Source organism: Onychomys torridus, chromosome 16 (genome assembly GCF_903995425.1).
Source record: "Onychomys torridus chromosome 16, mOncTor1.1, whole genome shotgun sequence".
NCBI classification, from domain to species: domain Eukaryota; kingdom Metazoa; phylum Chordata; class Mammalia; order Rodentia; family Cricetidae; genus Onychomys; species Onychomys torridus.
This window is the reverse complement of record NC_050458.1, coordinates 41460574-41482868: the sequence shown is the minus strand read 5'-3', so window position 1 is coordinate 41482868 and position 22295 is coordinate 41460574. Positions and strand designations below refer to the sequence as shown.

General features: G+C 53.1%; 3 protein-coding genes across 9 annotated transcripts in view; 1 reads left to right on the top strand and 2 right to left on the bottom strand.

Moving 5' to 3' along the window:
• The window catches only part of Oplah (5-oxoprolinase, ATP-hydrolysing), a 27639-nt gene extending 7573 nt beyond the window's left edge, over window positions 1-20066 (top strand). The window contains exons 1-27 of one of the 6 annotated variants that reach the window (XM_036208813.1): window positions 10359-10496; window positions 11026-11249; window positions 11324-11515; window positions 11977-12076; window positions 12168-12291; window positions 12391-12586; window positions 12668-12833; window positions 12931-13069; window positions 13151-13218; window positions 13362-13627; window positions 13765-13877; window positions 13965-14135; window positions 14318-14455; window positions 14542-14680; window positions 14777-14889; window positions 15072-15223; window positions 15863-16023; window positions 16115-16216; window positions 16294-16468; window positions 18083-18267; window positions 18356-18502; window positions 18595-18729; window positions 18900-19049; window positions 19142-19299; window positions 19383-19543; window positions 19628-19725; window positions 19883-20066. In XM_036208813.1, the coding sequence (XP_036064706.1) occupies window positions 11079-11249; window positions 11324-11515; window positions 11977-12076; window positions 12168-12291; window positions 12391-12586; window positions 12668-12833; window positions 12931-13069; window positions 13151-13218; window positions 13362-13627; window positions 13765-13877; window positions 13965-14135; window positions 14318-14455; window positions 14542-14680; window positions 14777-14889; window positions 15072-15223; window positions 15863-16023; window positions 16115-16216; window positions 16294-16468; window positions 18083-18267; window positions 18356-18502; window positions 18595-18729; window positions 18900-19049; window positions 19142-19299; window positions 19383-19543; window positions 19628-19725; window positions 19883-20029 (3867 nt within the window). In that variant the 5' untranslated portion in view covers window positions 10359-10496; window positions 11026-11078 and the 3' untranslated portion in view covers window positions 20030-20066. The other 5 variants (XM_036208811.1, XM_036208810.1, XM_036208812.1 and 2 more) reach the window with 5 other exon arrangements.
• LOC118597338 lies at window positions 6910-10988 on the bottom strand. The gene is made up of 2 exons (XM_036208819.1): window positions 10690-10988; window positions 6910-8703 (listed from the first exon to the last, which is right to left on the bottom strand). Exons 1-2 carry the CDS (start codon window positions 10963-10965, stop codon window positions 8308-8310), a joined length of 672 nt encoding a protein of 223 aa, XP_036064712.1. The 5' UTR covers window positions 10966-10988; the 3' UTR covers window positions 6910-8307.
• On the bottom strand, window positions 19748-22295 carry LOC118597336 (sphingomyelin phosphodiesterase 3-like). Of its 2 annotated transcripts, XM_036208816.1 has the most exons (7): window positions 21339-22295; window positions 21175-21247; window positions 20817-20957; window positions 20658-20747; window positions 20499-20562; window positions 20286-20415; window positions 19748-20211 (listed from the first exon to the last, which is right to left on the bottom strand). In XM_036208816.1, the coding sequence occupies exons 1-7, from the start codon at window positions 22206-22208 to the stop codon at window positions 20122-20124; spliced, it is 1458 nt and encodes a 485-aa protein (XP_036064709.1). In that variant the 5' UTR covers window positions 22209-22295; the 3' UTR covers window positions 19748-20121. The 2 variants fall into 2 exon arrangements, with proteins under 2 accessions (XP_036064709.1, XP_036064708.1); XM_036208815.1 differs by having other exon boundaries at window positions 20658-20957.

Genomic DNA, 22295 nt, shown 5'->3' with positions numbered 1-22295 from the left:
AGGTCTGGGGTTTTAGTGCACAGCTGTACAGGCATGCTCTGCTGGCCAGGCACCCAAATTCCCGACTCCCAGAAAGAAAGCTGTTGTTCAGCATGAGCTGTGTGTGTTTGTACAAACAGTTGAGTCATAGCAAGCCACTCTTGGCAGGAAATGGTGGGCATCTCACCAAAACTGCATGCCCAGACACACCAGCAACCTTGCATTCTGAAGAGTATTCTCAGACCTGCTGTGTGGATTCCTTTTTAAAAATTTTTTATTTTATTTTTTTACCAGACCCTCTAAGAGGAGATCCCAAATTAAGCAAATAAAATGAGAAAATAGTCCAACATGAAGTAAAAAATTTAAGGTTGGCAAATACCATATTGTGAAATAAAAACAAAAACAGTATAATGTTATCTGACTGCCTAATGTAATTAATTGTACCACATTCCCCTACCCTTTTTACATGTATGTGCTGACAGCCTCTGAGGACAATTTTTTTTTTTTTTTTTTTTTGAGACAGGGTTTCTCTGTGTAGCCCTGCCTATCCTGGAGCTCACTCTGTTGACCAGGTTCACCTAGAACTCACAAAGATCAGCCAACCTCTGCCTCTCAAGTGCTGAGATTAAAGGAGTGCGCCACCACCACCTGGTGACAATTCTTTTATGATATTACCTTCTACACATAGAAAGTCACTTAATTTTCCTTCTGAAACATTTAATCATTATCTGTTAGTGTTTTGAGACAGGGTCTCATGTGGCTCATGGTGGCCTCAAACTTGCTCTATACCTGAGGTGATCTTAATATTTTTTTCCCTTCCTTTTTGATATAGTTTCATACATTTATACAATGAATTATGACCATACATCCCCAATATCCCGTTACTTCCCTAACTCTTGCTAACACCTTTCCTCCCAGACTGAGGTTGCTCCCCTGCAAAGATCCCCTACTGAGATTAGCCCACCTGCCTCTTCATTCAGCTTTATGAAAAATGCCCTGCATTTCTGAGCTGCTGGCTCACCTCCATCAGAGTGCATGTCCCACCCAACCCCGGTTTCTTCATTTCCTGTCAACTCCAGTCAGGCCAACCCAAAAGCTGTGCAGCTTGTGGACATACACCAAATAATTGCTTTAAAATACAGTTTTTCATTTTACAAATTAATATTTCAAGAGCAGCAAGTTCTCTTAACCCTGAGCCAGCCTCATACCATGGCCATCTCACAAAGTCTTGGAGCTAGGTACAATGGCACACACCTGTAATCTCAGTGCTTGGAATCAGAATTTCAAGGTAGGACATTAATATTACCCCTCAGCAGGGGGTCTCTGTGGGGGAGCAGTCTGAGGCTGCAGGCATCCAGGAGGAAGAAACTATCGATTATAGTTTCTGCATGTACTGCCAGTGTCTGCATGTGGTCCAGGGGAAGGCCTTGCCATTCCCAGGGGTCAGAAGCACTGAGGTCCTTAACATGGCTGTGCTTGTGTCAACAATACACATTCGCTCTGACTTCATTCCCCATAACATAATTTTATAATTTATGATTTTTAAAAGATTTATTATTGTTGGGCAGTGGTGGCACACACCTTTACTCCCAGCCCTTGGGAAGCAGAGGAAGGCAAATCTCTAGGCCAGTCTGATCTACAGAGCGAGTTCCAGGACAGCCAGAGCTGTCTGTTACGTAGAGCCCCAGCCCTCTCAGAACTCCAGCTCTTTTTTTTTTTTTTTTTTTAAAGATTTATTTATTTATTATGTATACAGAAGAGGGCGCCAGATCTCATTACAGATGGTTGTGAGCCACCATGTGGTTGCTGGGAATTGAACTCAGGACCTCTGGGAGAACAGCCAGTGCTCTTAACCTCTGAGCCATCTCTGCAGTCCCAGAACTCCAGCTCTTACATTCTTTCTGCACCATCTTCGGAAATGTTCTCTGTATTTTGGTGTTGTGGCAGGATGGGGAATTGATACAGATGTTTTTCATTTAGGGTGAAGTACTCCTGGTCACTCATTCTCAGCACTTCGACCAGAGTTTGTTCTCTCTCTCTCTCTCTCTCTCTCCATGTGGGTCCTGGGGATTGAAGTCAGGTTGTCAGGCTTGGTAGCAAGCACTTTATTTACTGAGCCATCTTGCTGACACCTTATTACCACTTTTTTTTCTTTCTTTTTTTTGAGACGAGGGTTCACTGTGTAGCTTTGCGCCTTTCCTGGAACTCTCTCTGTAGACCAGGCTGGTCTCGAACTCACAGAGATCCGCCTGCCTCTGCCTTCCGAGTGTTGGGATTAAAGGTGTGCGCCACCACTGCCTGGCCCATTACCATCTTTTAAATAGGCAGTTTTCTTAGATGAGCAGTGGTGGTGCACGCCTTTAATCCCAGGGAGGCAGAAGCAGACAGAACTCTGTGAGTTCAAGGCCAGCCTGGTCTACAGAGTGAGTTCCTCACAGCCAAGCTACACAGTGCACCAAAACAAAAACCATAGCTATTTCTCTTTTCTTTCCTTTTTTTCTTTTCTTTGAGACAGGGTCTCCTTATGTAGCTTTGGCTGGCCTGAAACTCAAACCAGAATGACCTCAAATTCAAAGAGATCAACCAACTTGCCTCAGCCCCCAGAGCACCGAGATTTAAGGTGGGCACCACTCCTATACTTAAACATATTACTTTTTTTTTTTTTTTTAAGATTTATTTATTTTGTATACAGCATGTATGAGTACAGGTCAGAAGAGGGCACCAGATCTCATTACAGATGGTTGTGAGCCACCATGTGGTTGCTGGGAATTGAACTCAGGACCTCTCGAAGAGCAGTCGGTGCTCTTATCCTCTGAGCCATCTCTCCAGCCCCAACAGATATTAAATGGCTAATGTCAGGTCCAAAGGAAACCCCATTTCCCCAATTCTGGCGATTAGAAAAAAAGCCAGCATTCCTCAGGCGTTTGTCAAGCTGAGTCTCCTCTACCAAAAAGAGCCATTTCCCTTGTCACTGGCAGAAGGGACGAATGACTGTCTGGGCTGCCTATCAGTACCAAAGCACCTGCTGGCCTCCAGGATCCTGTAGTATCCTAAGTACCTCTTACACATTTCAGAGTCCATGCTAACATCCCAGCTCTTCTCATCTCCTCCCCTACCCTAAAGTCCCCTAGCTCATGGGCTTCTCCACCACCACCACCACCACCACCACCCTCACCCCTCACCCCCCCCCCCACTTCTTATAACTCTGCTGTTTCAGCTATGGGCTATGGTCCTTCTTTTGTCTGCAATCTTTGTCTTCCTGTCTCCCTCCCCCATCTTTGTGCTCTCCTGAGACTCCCTGTTTCTCTCTCTCTCTCTCTCTCTCTCTCTCTCTCTCTCTCTTCTCTGCCTCTACTTCTGTCATGGCCAGGTCCAGTCTGTTGGCCATGTTCAGTCTACTGTTTTCTTTTTCTGCTCTGGATTCTTCCAGATGCCTCTGGCTGTTCTCTCTTATCTACAAAAAAAACTTCCCCTTGACTGGGCGATGGTGATGAATGTTTTTAATCTGAGGACTCAGGAGGCAGAGGCAGGCAGATCTCTGTGAGTTCAAGGCCAGCCTGGGCTACAGAACTAGTTCCAGGCCAGCCAGGGCTACATAAAACAAAAACAAACAAAAACTTTCCCCTTAACCATACCATGGAGTGGTCATATAATCAATTTATACAGTTAATGTGTATATTAATATGCAGAAGTGAGGATGTAACCCAAAGTTTAAAGCAAATGAGACAGATGTAAAATGAAGGCAGAGATGTCAAGATTTTTCCTGTTTTAAGTTCCCCGTTGGGTATCCGCAGGGCTATGTGAAGAATCCGAGCATTTTTTGGCAAAATGTGAACAAACACAGGGTGAAGACTCTGAGACTTGGTGACAAATTCAACAGATTTGGGGGCTTGGAGCTGTCACTGGTGTTCTGGTTGCTCGGGAGTGGGTACAACGTTGGGTCCTAGATGCTCAGGTACAAGTGTGTTTACACAGAATGACTCAGAGATCTCTTCTATAGAAAACCAGAGCTGATTCTCACAGCGGTCTCAGCTTCAGGGTCGGTGGACAACAAAGGCAAGCTTCCTGGTAACATTCCAAGAGCTTTACCTAAAGTCAGAAGAATGTTAGATCAGATAGAGAGATTGACAATGCCCCTCTACGGAAGGGTCTGAGATAGCCCAAGGTCATTTTGGCTCTCCATCTGCTGCATTCTGCCTCCCCACACTCAAGATATTCTAATCAGCTAAAAATGTCTCTTCTGCGGCTGTGGCTTCTTCAGAGAATGCGCATGGATGGCCATCAGCAGGGGCTTTTCTCAGTCCTCTGAACCGGATTTTATTACATTTCTAGCTGGCTTGCCACCTCTCTGCTGATGGCTCTTCCCTGAGCTTGTCTTTGGGTCTGAGTTCCTCTAATCTTAGCCAACTTCCAAATAAAGCCAGGGTTCAGCTGCCTAAGTAGCAGTGTGTCCTCCCATCCTCCCCTTTGGCCCAGGTGGGTCTTCAAGGCACTGGGCACAAGATTCCTTTTCCCAGAGGGAGGCCCCTGTTCCTACTCTGTAAGAGGTTGTAAGGATGGTAGGCCTCATCAACTCAGTTCCTCTTTCCCAGAGCGAAACTTCTGGGCTCCCTCTGGGAGCAGGGGAAGAGCTCCAGAACGCTTTCCTGATTCAGACCAAGGGCCAACTCTCAGTAGATCTTAAGTAAACGCTTTTTGCTTGGTTGTCTGATCTTGGCCATACAGAGCGAAAGGGTTGCCCAAGCATGTTGGGGGACCTGCTCCTGCCTGAGCTCTCAAGGTCAAGGCCTGGAGCATGCCTACATTTGTTTGCTCACATTCTCTAGTCCTAGAGTCTAGTTCAGAGTCCAGCAAACAAAAACTGGCTTCCACGGCTGAGGGGCAGGAAGCACATTGGAAGGAGGAGCCATGTTGGCTGCCATCCATGTCACAGAAGCCAAGGTAAAGCTACCTACTGCCTGTTCTCTCCTGGCAAGTTGGGAGGAGTTGGTTCTTCCAGCAGTGAGGGCCCAGGGAAGTTCAGAGGTACAAAATTCAAATGAACCCACCCAAAGTTCCCCAACTAGTTTCCATGAATGGACTCTGCCATATAAAAATGAACATGTGAGCTAAGCATTTCAGACAAACCTATAAATCTAGCACTGGGAGATAGAGATCGGAGGATTGCTTGAGCCCAGTCTCAAACCCTGCAACAAATGGCTGAAATGCCTATATAACTTATCAAAGGGAACCTAGCCACCAGATTCTCCCAGCATCCCTCAGTCCCTATCTGTTACAGGGTATGGCTGGCATACCCCACCCTCTACCCTGAACTCTCCAGCCCAGGGGTTGGGCTGCCCTTCCGCCAGAGGCTTTTCCCTATATAATCCAGACTTTTTGTTTATTTGTTTTTGGGTTTTTTTTTTTTCTGGAGCTGAGGACCAAACCCAGGGCCTTGTGCTTGCTAGGCAAGCACTCTACCACTGAGCTAAATCCCCAACCCCAATCCAGACATTTTGGTTACCTGCTTCTTTTTGGACCTTTGGCCTCCTGCCTGCTGCACCTGGTTCCCACTCTCTCCCCTCTCCTTTCCCCTCCCCCTCTCACACATGGCCCTGCTAAGTCAAGGTCATATCCACTCTGGACTCTCCCAGATATCCATGCCTCTGACTATGCCCTCCAACATATCACCTTTTCCTCCACCATACCTAGGAGCAGTCACGTCCTTATGATTTTTTGATAGATTTTGTTGTTGTTTTCTCCTGCCATCAAGTATGGTCCTTTTGTCTTCTGGCCTGCGTGTTTCTGCTGAGAAGTTGGTTGTTCTTCTATGGGTCTGTTATATCTCATTGCTTTCAAGGCTTCTTTGGATTGGACTTTAAAACAATATTTACTTTTTGAGACCCAGCCTCATGGTTAGAAATAAGTTCGAAGTCACAAAGAAGAGGCCACCATTCCAACGAAGGTGTCTGGACAAGGCCAACTTTATTCTTGGTCAAGAAGGTGTGCCCTAGCTGGGCGGTGGAGGCAGAGGCAGGTAGAGCTCTGAGTTAGAGGTTAGCCTGGTCTACAGAGTGAGTGCCAGGACAGCCGGGTCTGTATAGAGAAACCCTGTCCAGAGGAGGAGGAAAAAAAAAAAAGCAAACACAAAGAGAACCGGAGGAAAGACAAAGGAGTCGCTGCTCCAGGCCATCAAATTCCTAAAACAGAGCTGTGGGCTTTTGAGTGAACAAAGGTGTTACAGGGAAGATGAAAACTTTTCCAAGTTTAACGGGTGGGTTCTGGGAGCTCACCAGAGATGGCCACTCACACAGTATGCAGCCAACTGAAAGTCTTTATTCCAGCAGACCGGAACCACACCCACGTCGGTCTGTCCAGAACATGGGGGATTTTAGGGCAGAGACTTCGTTCAGTCATTTTGCTGGGCAGGTGGTGCTTAACAGAAGCTAGGGGTAGAGGACAGCCAGTGGAGGGGGTTCCCACCAACAGGCAGCTTTAACAAAGGTTAAGTTAGCTAGGACATCCTGACCTTTGGCGTGCAAATGGAAGAACCTCTGCACTGTCTTGCCTGGTCACAGGTAGAGAAGACAAAAATCCTAATTCCTTGTCCTAAACAACAGTTTAATAGCATTGATAGCAAAGATTTATATTTGATATTGCTTACAGCACAGAGCTCAAGGTTAGCCTTGAACTTCCTATGTAGCTAAGAAAGGACCATGAACTGCTGATATCCCGCCTCCACGGGCCGAGTGCATTCTAGGTAAGTGCTTTTCTAACTGACTGAGCTGTGCTCTCAGCCTTGCTTTTCTTTCTTTCTTTCTTTCTTTCTTTCTTTCTTTTCTTTTTTTTTTTTTTTTTTTTTTTTTTTTTTTGGTTTTTTGAGACAGGGTTTCTCTGTGTAACACTTCTAACTGTCCTGGAACTCACTTAGTAGACCAGGCTAGCCTTGAACTCAGAGATTCACCTGCCTCTGCCACTGCTGAGATTAAAGGTGTGTGCCCACCTGGTGAGCATTTCTGTTTCATAGCCTCTCTTTCGACCCTGAGTCTCTGCTCAGAAGAGAACTGTTCCTCAAAGGGCCCATGGATGACATTTGACATACCTGAGATAATTTGCCTTTATCCCTCTGATGTGCCAATAACATAAGCTAACTGTCGTGAGACTCAAGGCCAGCCTATGCGCAGGTCTTAAAACAGTGGTAGGGTCTACGGCAGGAACTTTACCAGGGCCTTCCTGACATTCTAACCAATCCAGTTCACCTCCTATGTTCAGAATGTCTGTCTGGGTGCTTAATCTCATCGGGCCTGCCGTTCATATGGGGCGAAATCTCTGTGTCTGAAACATCCTGTGTTTCCTGGGATTAAGGTTGTTTCCTTGTAGAATTATTTAAATTGTCAGTGCTTGGGACTAGAGAGATGGCTCAGTGGTATCCAGTCTCCTGCAGCATAGCTCTAGGTGATTCTTCCCCATCCTCTACATCACCACAAACGAAGGACTCTTGCCAAGAGTTTCCTGGGCTGTGGAAAGGACATGGAGATCCACGGAGAGCCTGTACATGAATAAGTGAAAGCTATACTCGCCAAGCAAGCAAAAGGGAAATGATCTGAAGGAAACAACAATGAAGGAACGGTTAGGAAATCAAAGGGACCGCACAGAATTGTACTTTGACAAGACAGACTGGATGGAAGAAAGTCCTTTCTAAAAGTCCAGTGTAAAAAGCAAATCCGTTGTCATTGTGGGTGAGACCAGTGCTGCTTGGTCCAAGTTCTTTGTCATCAGCACTTTCCATGTACCCACTGAATTCTTCAGTCTATTAAGACTATACCTGCCCTGGTCACGGCTGTCCAGTTCCATCTAACATGAGGCCTGACACAAACCCTTTCAGGGTAGCCCCAATGCCCCCCACTCCGACCTACTTGGACCTACTTGGATGCTGCACTACCACCAGCCTCAGATATCACACCCACTTGCCCAGATCCATAATCTCACGTAGAGACCAAGGTGCTATAGTCAGTGGCCAGTGGCAGTGAATGGTAGAGATGCCCAAATTATCCCCTGTGACACACCTAAGCTGGGCTGGGGCAGAGAAACTTCTATCTTCCAGGAAGAGCTTAATAAAGGAATCAAAAGGCCCATGGCAGTGTCTGGGCATCACTGGTGGTCCAAGCTTCAGAGCCAGAAATCAGAAATCAGTTGAAACCTGCTGCAGACTGGGCCTTGGCAGTCTTGGAATGCAGAGGTGGGGGGTCAGATGCTGACCTCACAATGGCAGAGTCTCCTTTTCCTGGCCAGCCCACTGGCCACTGGGCAGCTGCTGTGCCCGCTCCTGGGCATGTCCCTTCTCAGCAGCTATGAGGGCCTGCGACAGGAGATCCAGCGGCTGGCACAGGAGAATGAAGAGCTACGGCGGCTTGTGCAGCTCATCCAGGAGAACCAGGAGCTGAAGCTAGTCCTTAGGAGCAGGGGTAGCAGCCTGGGTTTCTGTAGCTCCGGCTTCCTGGCAGAAGTGACTGCCAATCCCCGGTTGCCCAGGCGTAAGACAATCAAATTCAAGGATGCTGAGAGAGGTGAGCCAAAGGCATCTTTTAGAAATTTCTCATCCAGCGTGTGCCCAAATGGAGAGAAGTCGTGCAAAAAGCCTGACCCTATGGAGTGTGGCCAGAAGTTCCCTGTTGGGTGCTGGTGGTAGGTAGAGTGAGATGGAGCCAGTCCAGGGAAGAGAGTGGAAAGAACTCTTGGAAGCCCCTGCAGGAGAGAGGGGATGACAGCTCTCAGAAAGTGACATGGAGCAGAGCTGGAATGACGCACTAGTCATGAGGTTGGGGGAAAGCTTTCCAAGCTAAGGGAACCACTAGTGCAAATGCCTTAAGGTGGCCGCTAGTTGGCTGAGGTGGATGCAGAGGAAAGAGGATACTAGAAGAAGGTTCTTGCAAGGCAGAGCTGGAGGGAAGACTGTCTTCTGGTTCTGGGTATGCTCTCTCTCTCTCTCTCTCTCTCTCTCTCTCTCTCTCTCTCTCTCTCACACACACACACACACACACACTCTTTTTCTATCTATATTAGGACGAAAACTCTTGTACATTAAGCAAGCCCTCAGCCCTCTTAATTTTTTTTTGTTTTGAAATAAAAGTCTCACTAAGCTATTCTGTGATTACAGGCCTGTACCACAGGCCTTACTTACTCTGGATTTGTTTTGAAAGCTGAAGTAAAAGGACTTCTGGCAAATTGGGCATCCACAAAATGAGAAAGGGATGTGAGAGCACAGGTTTTGAATGCCAGAGGGCACCAGGCAGTGCCTGAAGTGTGGAGTGAGGCCCGGAGCCTGTGATCCAAATACATAAATACATAGTCAGTTCACCTATACCCTAGCCTGCTAGTACACAGCAGTATACTTAGTTTGGGGGGCTTGGGTGTGTGCCCTAAGCCTGTCTGGTATCCAGCCTAGCATGTTGGGTAAGGTCTGTGGGTTCAACTGACTTCCCAGGGCCCCAGAAGCTAGCTGCTCCTCAGGGTCACCTTTGTAGGGCAGCAGCATCACCACACGTGGTTAATAGTTTCCACCTGCCCTGGAATCCAGAGCCTCTGGCCTGCCTGCAGAGGCACCGGGCTTCCAGCCAGCACAATTGAGGTTCCCTTGAACCCGTCTTTAAAAAAAGTATAGAGATGCTGGCCTAGTGAGAAGGATCTGCTCTCCTGAGGCTAAAACCCCACCAAGGAACAAGAAAACAAACCGGGCCCTCCTTGCCTGTAAGTTCTGGTGGTGCTGGGGCCTCTGTCCAGGCACTTTTTCTCTTGAGAATTAGGCCCATTTGAGGGCTAGCTAGACCGACAGGAGAGAAGAGGTCATGGATAAGCCATCCTGTGGTCCTCGAGAGGGGAAACACCAGTTCCAGCAGTGTGTTGGTCTCACGTCAGATTGAGGCGTACCGAACCATTTTTACCTGTGGAGTTGACGATGGGTTGTATGGCCTCTGGTGTCACTTTCCGTGATGAAATAAGAGGATTTTCCCGGAGGCAGGAGGGCCCTTCTAGATCCTCCTATCTCCCATTGTTCCTTGCTGGGTCCTTTCCACCCACCCCATCTCCTGCCTCGGGTCCTCCTACACAGGGGAACAGTCTGAGTACTTCAGAAATATTGTTACTTTCCAGCGCAACCAGTTACATAGAGACCTAAAGGTGGGTGTCAGGGGAGCCCACGCGCGGCGAACCAGAACAAGTAGAGAGGTACAGCAGCTCCCACAACCAAGGTGCCCTTGAGCCAAAGCGCTGGGTCCGCCCTTGCTGGCAGGGCCACTCAGCCACTAAATCCATGGATCGCTCCAGGCAAAGGAGGAGGCGCTCAGGCCCGGCCTGCACTTACGTAACCCGGAGGGCCAGGCACGCCAGGCTTGTGTGTGTGTGTGTGTGTGTGTGTGTGTGTGTGTGTGTGTGTGCTGGGGGTGGGGGTCCGTGTCTACACAGGCCCCTCCCCGAGGTGGGGGCAGGACCTGCGGGAAGCGCAGTGGGAGAACGCAAGGGAGACTCAGCCGATTGCGCAGGTTGGGGTCTGTGCGGAAGTCCTTACCTGCTCCGCTATTGCCTTAACTGCTTCCCTCTCTGGGCTCTGCTGTTCCTAATCTCCTGTCTCCCCGGCGCCTCGCCCCATCGTCGTACCGGTTCTGTAGGGTTCCTGCGGTCCTAAGGCCTTGGCCGGGAAGCTTGAGCAAAGCGGGAAGTGGAGCTCTTTCTTACCTGCATACTCCAACTCGGGTGCCTTTTCTTGCGGGAAGAACCCAGGCTCCGCCAACATAAAAGGGCTCCAGGGTCCCGCGGCCCTTCTGTCTCTACTCCAGGTCCTGGGCTCCCGTTGGCACCAGGACTCTCAGACCACTGGGCTGGCAGATGGCCTTGCCTGGCTCTGACGTCACTCAGGCCACCCTGTGACCTGGTCCTGCAGCTCCCACCAAACCCACAGTTACTCTTTGGTTCTTCCCCCGGGCACCTCCTAGAATTGGAATCCACTTTCATCCCATCCCAGCCTCTGTTTAGAAACCAGGCCCCCTCCTAATGACAGCCTCTTCTGTCCAGTTCTCCCAGGGGTACCAGCTGAAGAGATACTGCTGGACTCCAGACACACCACCATGGGCAGCCCAGAAGGGCGATTCCATTTTGCCATCGACCGTGGTGGCACCTTCACAGATGTCTTTGCCCAGTGCCCAGGAGGGCATGTGCGTGTCCTGAAGCTGCTCTCAGAGGATCCTGCCAACTATGCAGATGCACCCACAGAGGGCATCCGCCGCATCTTGGAGCAGGTGGGCCAGGGCGAGGGTGGGGGGGGGGGGGAGACCCCCAGCCTGAGGTCTCACACTGACAGTGTGGTCCCCAGGAGGGAGGTGTGTCGCTGCCTCGAGACCGACCCCTGGACACCAGCCGCATTGCCAGCATCCGCATGGGTACCACAGTGGCCACCAATGCACTGCTGGAACGACGTGGGGAGCGGGTGGCGCTGCTCGTGACACGGGGTTTCCGAGACCTGCTGCATATTGGCACCCAGGCCCGGGCAGATCTCTTTGACCTGGTGAGCTCTCCCATGCCAGCTGGGTGTTAGGTGAACGTGTGCCTTCCTCTCCCTTTCTCAGCTAAGGCCTTGTGGGGAGGGCTGTGGAGCAATGATGGTTAAATCCACTAGATGACAGGCCGAAAAGAGACTGAGTACTGCTAGCAGTACCCTGTGTCCCCAGACCTTCCACGCAGGCATGCGGTACTCTGCCAGTCCAATCCGGCACTGGTCAGAGTGAAGGGTTGGAGATTTCACCTTCGGATTCCTGGGAAAAGCTGCCCTCTGGGGGTAGGGTGGTTGGTTTCACCCCACTTAAGTGCCTGGGTGTAGAGAGAAGCCTCCTAGATGGGGCTTGTTGAACCATTTTGACTGTCACCTCACTTTTTGGGACACATCCCCTTGTCTGCACTGCCCCATCCACTCAGGACCCCACAGAACCCTCAGGCCTGGCTCTCTTCTAAGCCCCTGCCTGCCCTCAGGCTGTGCCCATGCCAGAGGTTCTGTATGAGGAGGTGCTGGAGGTGGACGAGCGAGTGGTGCTCTACCATGGAGAATCAGGAGCTGGATCTCCTGTCAAAGGTGCGGATGGATGGTGCTGACAGCCTGTGTGAGGTTCTTGGGGGTAGACAGAGCCTAGCAACTTTCGAATGGGGACTGTGGGCTCTTTCAGGCCGTACAGGGGACCTGCTAGAGGTACAGCAGCCTGTGGATCTGGGGGTCCTGCGTGGGAAGCTGGAGGGGCTCTTGTCTCGGGGCATCCGCAGTCTGGCAGTGGTGCTCATGCACTCATACACGTGAGTGAGGGCTGCTTATTGTGGGTGGAGGCCCGGTCCAGGGGGAAGCTGGAAGGGTGTTGGGTGGGAAGCACAGAGCTCCCTGCGTTCTCCTTGTAGGTGGGCCCAGCACGAGCAGCAGGTGGGCGCACTGGCCCGGGAGATGGGCTTCACACACGTGTCTTTGTCCTCGGAAGCCATGCCCATGGTACGCATTGTTCCCCGGGGGCACACGGCCTGTGCTGACGCTTACCTCACTCCCACCATCCAGCGCTACGTGCAGGGCTTCAGCCGCGGTTTCCAGGGCCAGCTAAAGGTGAGGCCGGTTGACCACCCTGCCCCAGGCCCTAGCCCTTCACTTGCCCAGAACATCGCTCTCCATTCTCTCCATTCACAGGATGTGCAAGTACTCTTCATGCGCTCTGATGGTGGCCTGGCACCCATGGACGCCTTCAGTGGTTCTAGGGCTGTGCTTTCTGGCCCTGCTGGTGGTGTGGTGGGCTACTCAGCTACTACCTACCAGCTGGAAGGTGGTCAGCCTGTCATCGGCTTTGACATGGGAGGTATGAAGGGAGTGTGTGAGGGAAGACTCAGCCGCCTAGCTGGATGAAGCTGGGGATGCAGGTCTTAGGGTGACTCTTGGCATCTCATCCCCATTAGGCACATCCACAGATGTGAGCCGCTATGCTGGAGAATTTGAGCATGTCTTTGAGGCTAGCACAGCCGGTGTTACCCTCCAGGCCCCTCAGCTGGACATCAACACGGTGGCCGCTGGTGGGGGTTCCCGCCTCTTCTTCAGGTTAGCGCCTCTCTCTCCAGTTGGGACCTCTCAGCTTTCTCCTCCTCCCCACCACTAATTCCAGCCCTTTAATCCCTCAAGGTCCGGCCTCTTTGTGGTTGGGCCAGAGTCAGCAGGTGCTCACCCAGGTCCTGCCTGTTACCGCAAAGGTAAGAGCTAGCCAATGCTCTGCCCTGCCAGGCCTCTCCTTCTCATGGTGCTCCAGGCCTATTCACTCCTAGTCTCCATGCCTGCTGCCCACATCCGATTTGCTCCTCTAGCCTCCAACCCACACACTGTGCCACCTTCCCAGGGGGTCCTGTGACTGTGACAGATGCCAATCTGGTCCTGGGTCGCCTGCTGCCTGCCTCTTTCCCCTGCATCTTTGGACCGGGAGAAGACCAGCCGCTGTCCCCAGAGGCATCCCGAAAGGCTCTAGAGGCTGTGGCCACTGAGGTCAACAGCTTCTTGACCAATGGACCTTGCCCAGCTTCCCCACTAAGTCTGGAGGAGGTGGCCATGGGGTTTGTGCGTGTCGCCAATGAAGCCATGTGCCGGCCTATCCGTGCTCTCACACAGGTATGCCCCCTAATGTCCCATCACCACCTGTCTGTCCCAGCCCTGCTCCTATACTCTCTCAGCCCAACGGAAATGGGATAGGGTGGGGGGCTGTCCAAGGTAGGAAAGACTATTTATTGACCTTCCTGGATCACCAGGCACGAGGCCATGACCCCTCAGCCCACGTGCTGGCCTGCTTTGGAGGAGCTGGTGGGCAGCATGCTTGTGCCATAGCCCGGGCCCTGGGTATGGACACTGTGCATATTCACAGGTGGGTCTGCATAGGCGCATGTGCCCTTAGCTGGGGGAGGGGACTTCGAAGAGTGTCCCCACACTTCTTTGCCACCCCTTTCTGCAGGCATAGTGGGCTGCTGTCGGCACTGGGACTGGCCTTGGCGGATGTGGTTCATGAAGCCCAGGAGCCCTGTTCCCTGTCTTACACACCTGAAACCTTTGTGCAACTGGACCAGAGACTGAGCCGCCTGGAGGAGCAGTGTGTGGATGCCTTGCGGGCCCAGGGCTTCCCTAGGTAGACTCATGGACCACTGAACACAGGGCTGGCATTATCTCTACCACCCGTTTGGTGGTGCACCACTGGATGTCTTACCAGATGTTCGTGGGTCTTCAGGACAATGGTCTCAGAGTGCCTGAGGAAGCAGGGTGGGCATCCTCAGAAGGCACTGGGTGAGTAGCCCAACCTGCTTCCTGCAGGTCTCAGATCAGCACTGAGGGCTTCCTGCATCTTCGTTACCAAGGCACTGATTGTGCCCTAATGGTGTCTGCCCATCAGCATCCGGCCACAGCCCGCTCACCCCGTGCTGGAGACTTTGGAGCAGCCTTTGTTGAGAGGTAAATGTGCCGTTCTGTGAGTCCAGCATGTGGCCTGCTGGTCTGGTTGCCTTGTTCTGATTGCTCCCTTGGATGGGTGGGGGCAGGTACATGAGAGAGTTCGGCTTCATCATTCCTGAGCGGCCGGTGGTGGTAGACGATGTGCGAGTGAGGGGAACTGGCCGTAGTGGACTTCGGCTGGAGGACACCCGCAAAGCCCAGAGCGGACCTCCGCGGGTGGACAAGGTTGGAGGCTTTGCTGTGCTGGTCCACCTACATCCTCAGGACCTGGGGACAAGTGCTGATGGGGAGGAGGCCCAGCTCATTCCACACCCTCTGCAGGTGACCCAGTGCTACTTTGAGGGGGGTTATCAGGAGACCCCCGTGTACCTTTTAGGAGAGCTGGGCTATGGGCACCAGCTCCAGGGGCCCTGCCTTATCATCGACAACAACAGGTAAGCCTGGGGTGGCTTAGCCTTGGAGGGGGTATTGCAGGGCCCTTCATACCAGATCGCTCGGCTCGGGGCTGCAGAGGTTCCATCATTGGGGCATCTCCTGGCATGAAGTAGTGACATCCCTGGTTGGGGAAAGGTTGTGGCCAGCCTTCTTGTAGCTCCTCTGTGTCCCCTGCCCCCAGCACCATCCTCGTAGAACCAGGTTGCCAAGCAGAGGTGACTGAGACAGGGGACATCCGCATTTCTGTGGGAGCTGAGGCTCCTAGCATGGCGGGCACCAAACTGGACCCTATCCAGCTGTCTATTTTCTCACACCGCTTCATGAGCATTGCTGGTGAGTGGACACTGCTGTCCCTGTAGCACATATATGGTATATGGTGGCATATGTGATGTAGGACCTGGGGGGGGGGTGCATACTAGGCAAAAGTGCAGATGAGTAGGGTAGCATTGGCTCTTATTACGTGTGGTAACCTGGCAAGTGTGTGCCACAGGGAAGGGCAGGATCCTCGCTGGTGGTGGGGTGAACCTTGGCTCTGAAATTGTACTCCATGCTGCAAGAGCAGGCCTTGCACAGGGCAAGTACTTTCTTCTCATCAGGAGTCATGTGATCTTCAGCTGTCTAGGGATAGAAAACAGGCATGCACTGTGAGCTCATCTGTTCAAAGTCATGCGGTAGGCTCTCAGGAGCCCAGGGGTTTAAGCTTGGGGATCAGGTTCTTGATGCACCAGTCAGGGAGGAAAGTTGAAGAGAGACCCCAGGCAGGCTGGAAAGAATGCTCTTTTCATAAGCTAACATACACCTGGCTACAGCCTTACTGCCTAAGAAGGTGTTCTGCCACCCTGGTCTTCCCCGGGGCACAGGAAAAGCTGCTAGGTTTGAGCACAGGAGGCGTTGACCCTGTGGGTCCTGTGCCTCTTTCTTGGGGCCTATACATGTGGATGATGGGGCTACCTGGTTACTCTGTGCCCCCAGAGCAGATGGGCCGAATCCTACAGCGCACAGCCATCTCCACCAACATCAAAGAACGCCTTGACTTCTCCTGTGCCCTCTTTGGGCCAGATGGGGGCCTGGTCTCCAATGCGCCCCACATTCCTGTGCATCTGGGCGCCATGCAGGAGACTGTACAGTTCCAGGTGTGGTGACGGTTAAATTTTTCCTTTCTGCTCACCCCCTTCCCATGACTTCACTTTTCTTTTCCACTCTGTCTGTGTCTTCTGATTTCAGATTCAGCACTTAGGAGCTGACCTGCATCCTGGTGACGTGCTGCTCAGCAACCATCCCAGTGCAGGGGGCAGCCATCTTCCAGATCTGACGGTTATCACCCCGGTGAGGAGGGCTACCTAGGCTACTGTCAGAGGGGCAGAGGTTTCTGGTGCCACTGACAGTTACTGTTCACTCCTTAGGTGTTTTGGCCAGGCCAGACACGGCCCGTGTTCTACGTGGCTAGCCGAGGGCACCATGCAGACATTGGAGGTATCACGCCAGGCTCTATGCCTCCTCACTCTACCGCACTGCAACAGGAGGGTGCTGTTTTTCTGTCCTTCAAACTGGTCCAAGGAGGCGTCTTCCAGGAAGAGGGTGAGCTGGAGAAGGGTCACAGTGAGGATTCAGATTCAGCAGGCAGGGATGCATGGCTGCTACCAGGAACCAGGCTGGGCAGGATCCCGATACACAGCTCATACATCTTGATATATCAGCTTAGGTCTGCCTTGAGGCTTGGCAGAGACAAGTGGTGACCTCTTGGGGCAGCTGCGAATCATCTCAGCTGTGCAGAAGTGCTGAGATGACTTACATCTGGACCAAAGAGGGTCTTCTTGAAGATGATTTTGGGGTGGGGGTTGGCCAAGACAGCCACGGGGCCGAAGGGAGGGGTAGTTACAAGCTATGCCGGTTATTGAGGCTACAGGTTCCCTGCCTGGGTTTGGGTCTCAGTCCCTGGGTAGTGGAGCAACTGGAGCTGTACACTGGTCTGCTTGCACACCTATTTGCAGAGTAACCCTGAGGGTGGGCAGATAGAGTCACCCTCAAAGATGGTGGCTATCCAGGTGGTAGAGGGTGGAAGGAGCTGTGGGGGACTAAAGTGGTACACTGTGGAGATTGCAGGGTCAGGTTTGGGTAGCTACAGGTCGGAGGCTCTGCACTGAACAGCATGGAGAGCAGCTGCAGGCAAGACGGAGGCTCTGGAAAAGACAGCCCTGTTCTGAGGCCGTAGGGGTCTGAGAACGCAAAAAGGGATTCTTGGAGTTGACGTGATAAGGGCACGGCAGAGGTGTGGGTACCAGAGCCACAGGCCACTCCGGGTGCCACAGACATAGGATAACATCGATCATTGGGAGCTTAGGTGGATCACGGAGACACAGTATAAACACGTGGCTGAGGGTACAAGTGGCCTGTAGACCTCAGAGAAGTCCGTGACCAAGACTGGAAAAAGAAGGGTTTCCCCTGGTGTGGCCGAGTCCCCGGGCTAGATGGTACTGCTTACGGGAGTGTGAGGGGACCCTTGTCTAGATGTAGGAAACTGCAGGGAAAGGACAGGAATGACAGGCGCCTGACAGTCTTTATGTGTATGTGTTTGCCTGAGTGCATGTGCGTGCACCACATGTGTGCAGGTGTCCTTGGAGACTGGAAGAGAGCGGAACATCCTTAGGAACTGGAGTTACAGGCAGTTATGAGGCCCTTGTGTGCGTGCTGAAAACGGATCCTAGATCCTCTTCAAAGAGCATCAGGGGCTCTTTAACTGCTGAGCATGTCTCCAGCCCTGTGGTGCCTTATATTCTTGAAGTACTAGGCGGCCAGTGGGAGTGGGCAGGACATAGGGCAGACGGGACTAGGTGCATGTGGTGGGGGTGGTGTCAGGGAGGCTTTTTCCTGTAGAGGGGAGCCTTGAAAAGGTAGATAGATGAGCTTGCTAAGGGATGAACCCACCCTCTCCCAAGCCTCCCTCCAGCTCCAACAAAGTCATTGGCACTGCTGCTCCACATGCTGGGCTGAAGAAGAGGGCTCAGCAGAAGGATGGAGCCTATCCTTTATCTTCAGAGTACAGGAGTTTGCAACGGGGGAGGTGGGAAGTCAGTGAGGTCAATAGGGTTCTCCCGGTGCCCAGTGTATGTGTTGTGGGTGTGGAACAAACAGGCACAGGCACCTGTTCCTGAGGACATGGAAGGTGACTCAGTTGTGACCCTGTCCATCCAGCAGTGACAGAGGCCCTGCGGGCCCCGGGCAAGATCGCTGGCTGTAGTGGAACCAGGAACCTGCATGACAACCTGTCGGATCTTCGTGCCCAGGTGGCAGCCAACCAGAAGGGCATCCAGCTGGTGGGAGAGCTGATCGGGCAGTATGGCTTGGATGTGGTGCAGGCCTATATGGGTCATATTCAGGTGGGCCTGGGGGCAGTGTTGTGGCTGCTCCAAGGTAGCTGGGCCACCCTGCAGGTGGCATGGCTGGGCTGAACCTTTTTCCTGCTAGGCAAACGCTGAACTGGCAGTTCGAGACATGCTTCGGGCTTTTGGAACCTCCCGGCAGGTCCGGGGCCTGCCCCTCGAGGTGTCCGCAGAGGATCACATGGATGACGGCTCTCCTATCCGCCTGCGTGTTCAGATCAACCTGAGTCAGGTTAGCATGTGACAGGAGTGGGGAGAGCACTGACACCGGCCTCTGGGGTGAGGCCGGTTGCTGATAGTCACACCTTTCTTCCTCGTGGGTAGGGCAGCGCAGTGTTTGACTTCAGCGGTTCTGGGTCCGAGGTGTTTGGCAATCTCAACGCCCCGCGGGCCATAACGCTGTCTGCTCTCATCTATTGCTTGCGCTGTTTAGTGGGCCGTGACATCCCACTTAACCAGGTTCGTAGGGGTGTGCTGTGAGGTCAGCAGGTGGACCCCAAATCTGGGGTCACCCTGAGGTTTGCCTAAAGACAAAGGCAGTCCAATAAAACAGAGCCTAGGGTGGCGGAATTTTTTATCTGAATCTAGGTGGTACCCAGCCCTAATTAATCGCCTTATTCATTCACCAGGGTTGCCTGGCTCCTGTGCGTGTAATAATTCCCAAAGCCTCCATCTTGGACCCATCCCCAGAGGCAGCAGTGGTGGGTGGCAACGTGCTCACGTCTCAGAGAGTAGTGGACGTCATTCTGGGAGCTTTTGGGGCCTGTTCAGCCTCCCAGGTGTGGTGGAGCAAAGGTCTGGGATTGCTGGTAAACAGGGGGCTGGAGGTTGATGCCCACATTAACAAAATACTGTCATCTGCTTCTGTCAGGGCTGCATGAACAATGTGACCCTGGGCAATGCCCGTATGGGATACTATGAGACGGTGGCTGGTGGTGCAGGCGCGGGACCTGGCTGGCATGGGCGCAGTGGTGTACACAGTCACATGACTAACACGCGCATCACGGACCCGGAGATTCTGGAGAGCCGGTGAGCTGAGCAGTCCAAGTGCTAGGCAGTTCATCTGGGTGATGAGTTCACACTCATCTGCGCTGTGCCCTTCACCTACACAGGTACCCGGTTATCCTGCGCCGCTTTGAGCTGAGGCCAGGCTCTGGGGGCCGAGGTCGCTTCCGGGGAGGTGATGGTGTCATCCGAGAGCTGGTCTTTCGGGAAGAGGCGCTGCTGTCTGTGCTTACTGAGCGCCGGGCGTTTCAGCCTTACGGCCTCCACGGTGGGTAGCTCTCCAGCCCTTCCTGGCAAACTCCTGCCCCTACCGCCCTTGACTCCCCAGGTTTTTTGTTTTCTCCTCCTGTAGGGGGAGAGCCTGGTGCACGAGGCTTAAACCTCCTAATCAGAAAGGATGGGCGCACGGTGAATTTGGGCGGGAAGACATCCGTGACGGTGTACCCTGGGGTAAGAGACTCAGTCTATGTAGTGAACAAAGATGCAAAATTTTAATTTGACTCCAAATTAAAATAGGGTGGCTGTCTAGTGGCCTCTGTGATCCCGAGTGATTGCTTGTGTTACTGGGATAAGGCCACACCTGTGTTGAACCTGCTCTTCTTCACAGGACGTGTTCTGCCTTCACACGCCTGGCGGTGGGGGCTACGGAGACCCAGAGGACCCAACGCCACCACCAGGCTCGCCCCCACTATTTCCAGCCTTCCCAGAGCGCGGCAGTGTGTATGAGTACCGCCGTGCCCAGGAAGCTGTGTGAGCGCCTCACAATAAAGATCCTTTGAGTTGCACGGTTATTGGGATCAGCTTCGTGGTGGTCTTTCTTGGCAGTCATCACTTTGTGTGCCAGCATCAGGAGCACACAACTTGAAGCTTCAGGCCCACAGCTAAGTGGTCTGTGAGCCCAGCCAGCGCAGTACTGAAAGTCACCTGCTCCATCTCCTACGGGGCAGGAGTCAAGTTGAGAGTTGTTTTCAGTTTGAGCAAGCCTAACTGCCCCCAGCTCAGGCACTTACTGGACTCAGGCCACTTGCGGGTATTCCGCGGTAGGTGATATAGTCCAGGCGCCGGCCCTGCCAGGATTTACCGGAGTGACTTCTACTTCCTGCCAGGTAGAGGCGGCGCCCTTTTTCCTGCTCCAGGGCCCTAGGAGAGGGACGGCATCACTGAGGCTAGGGTAGATCCTCCCAGCTGGCCTGCTTAACAGTGCCTGGGCTCCTTCGACTTACCTCCGAAGCATCTCTGGGGAGCTGGCAGTGGCATGGCGTAGCATGGATGTGCTCAAAATCGTCCCTGCAGAGTCCGGGGAAAGCGAGAGCGGAATCAGTGGCAGCCTTGCTGATGGGGATCCCACAGACCTGCTGTCCCTGCCTCCACAGCAGCAGTACCCAAGGCCCAGGGCTGCTCCTGGCGGATGCCCAGCCGGCAGGGGTCCTGGAAACAGCTGAAGAGTTTGTGGCCCTGCTCCCTTGCGTGATCTGTAGAGGAAAACCGTTTCTTAGCGGGCAGAGCCGGGTCTCTCGGCTCCACCTGCCCCAGTTTCTCACCTTGTGAGCTGTTGTCAAAGTTTAGGTCTCCTAAGAGGACGCTGAAGGCTACAGCCTCACCACTCTGGCGGCTCTCAGCCTCAAACTCCTCCACCCATTCCAGCAGCAGTGTCATCTGTTTGCAGCGAACATGCCCGTCTTCTAAGAGGAAGGAATTGGGGTTGGCTTAGCCCAGAGTGGGGAATCCAAGACCATATCCAGGTCGTGATCTGTAAACCCACCCAGGCATTGCTTGGGATGTCTGGGGCAGAAAACATTGGGACGTAGGGACAGTGTTGGTGAGGTTAGGGACCTACTGCCCTCAAAGGAGAAAAGAGGGGTTTGGTGGCATTCCAACAACCTCTCCTGCGGAGCTCACCAGCGGGTGCCTGCAAGTGTGTGCAATGAAGGTATCCCACGATACGGCGCCCGTCCAGGATGCCCAGTTGTGCCTGCAACACCACCCACAGTTCCAGCTCTCCTTGCTTGTTAGATCCACTGCTTTCCCTCTCCCAGCTAGAGTTCATTGCAGCCTGTTAGTACCTGGGCAGATAGTAGACCTTTGGAGGCCATGGCGTCCTCGCGACGAGCATCAGGAAAGCAACGGAAGGTGGCGCGCAGCAGCGGGTAGCGCGAGGCTAGTAGAAGCCCACTGCCCAGAACCTTGAAGTACGGCCCGGGCAGTAAGCCAAATGTGCCCACATCGTATAGCACTGGGCCCAGATTTGGCCCCAAGGCATGCACAAGACGACGAGCTGCTCGGAGATCAAACACTTCCTGCAGGCACACAAAGTCCAAACCCGTGGGTATTGTGGCCCTCAGCACACCACCAGGCATCTCAGACAGCGGCTGGCTGCATCCGGTAGCCCCATAGTGTGATGTTCGAAGGCTACCTAGCAGTGCGGCGCCAATGGCCTCTGCACGCTGCTGGCTGTGCGACAGGTTGCTGAAGCGTGCCAGCCCATCCGGGAGCAGGCACAGATTGGCACTGAAAAAGACAAAGCAGCGCACGCGCTCAGCAGGCGGGTGCCAGGGCTGTGGCCACACCCAGCAGGCCGGAGGGGGCTGGTAGCAGAAGGGGCGGCGGCAGACCTGTAGGGGCAGCCAGAGCACCAGGCCAAACATCGCCAGGGGTAGTCCAACTACCATCAGCGATAGCAACGCCGCCCCACTTCCTGCCAGGACTTTGAGCCACCCCAAGCTGCTGGATCGTGCCATTGGTGCCCAGCAGCCCAGCAACTGGTCCAGAGACCAGTAGGCTGGGAAGAGCAGCATGAGGGATAAGCTGTTGAGGGCTTGTAGCGCGGGGTGCGGGAAGGGTGAAGGCCTCAGGGCGTCGGGTGTCGGGGGCCAGTCGAGTGAGGGTTCATGGCGTACAGAACTCCTTCGCTGCGCCACGTCAGGGAGACTCATTCCTTCCCAGCCTGAGAGTTGTATCCTTAGAGTCCGCACGAGCTGCAGGAGGTCAAGACCAGGTGGCACAACCTGTGTGTGCCGCTA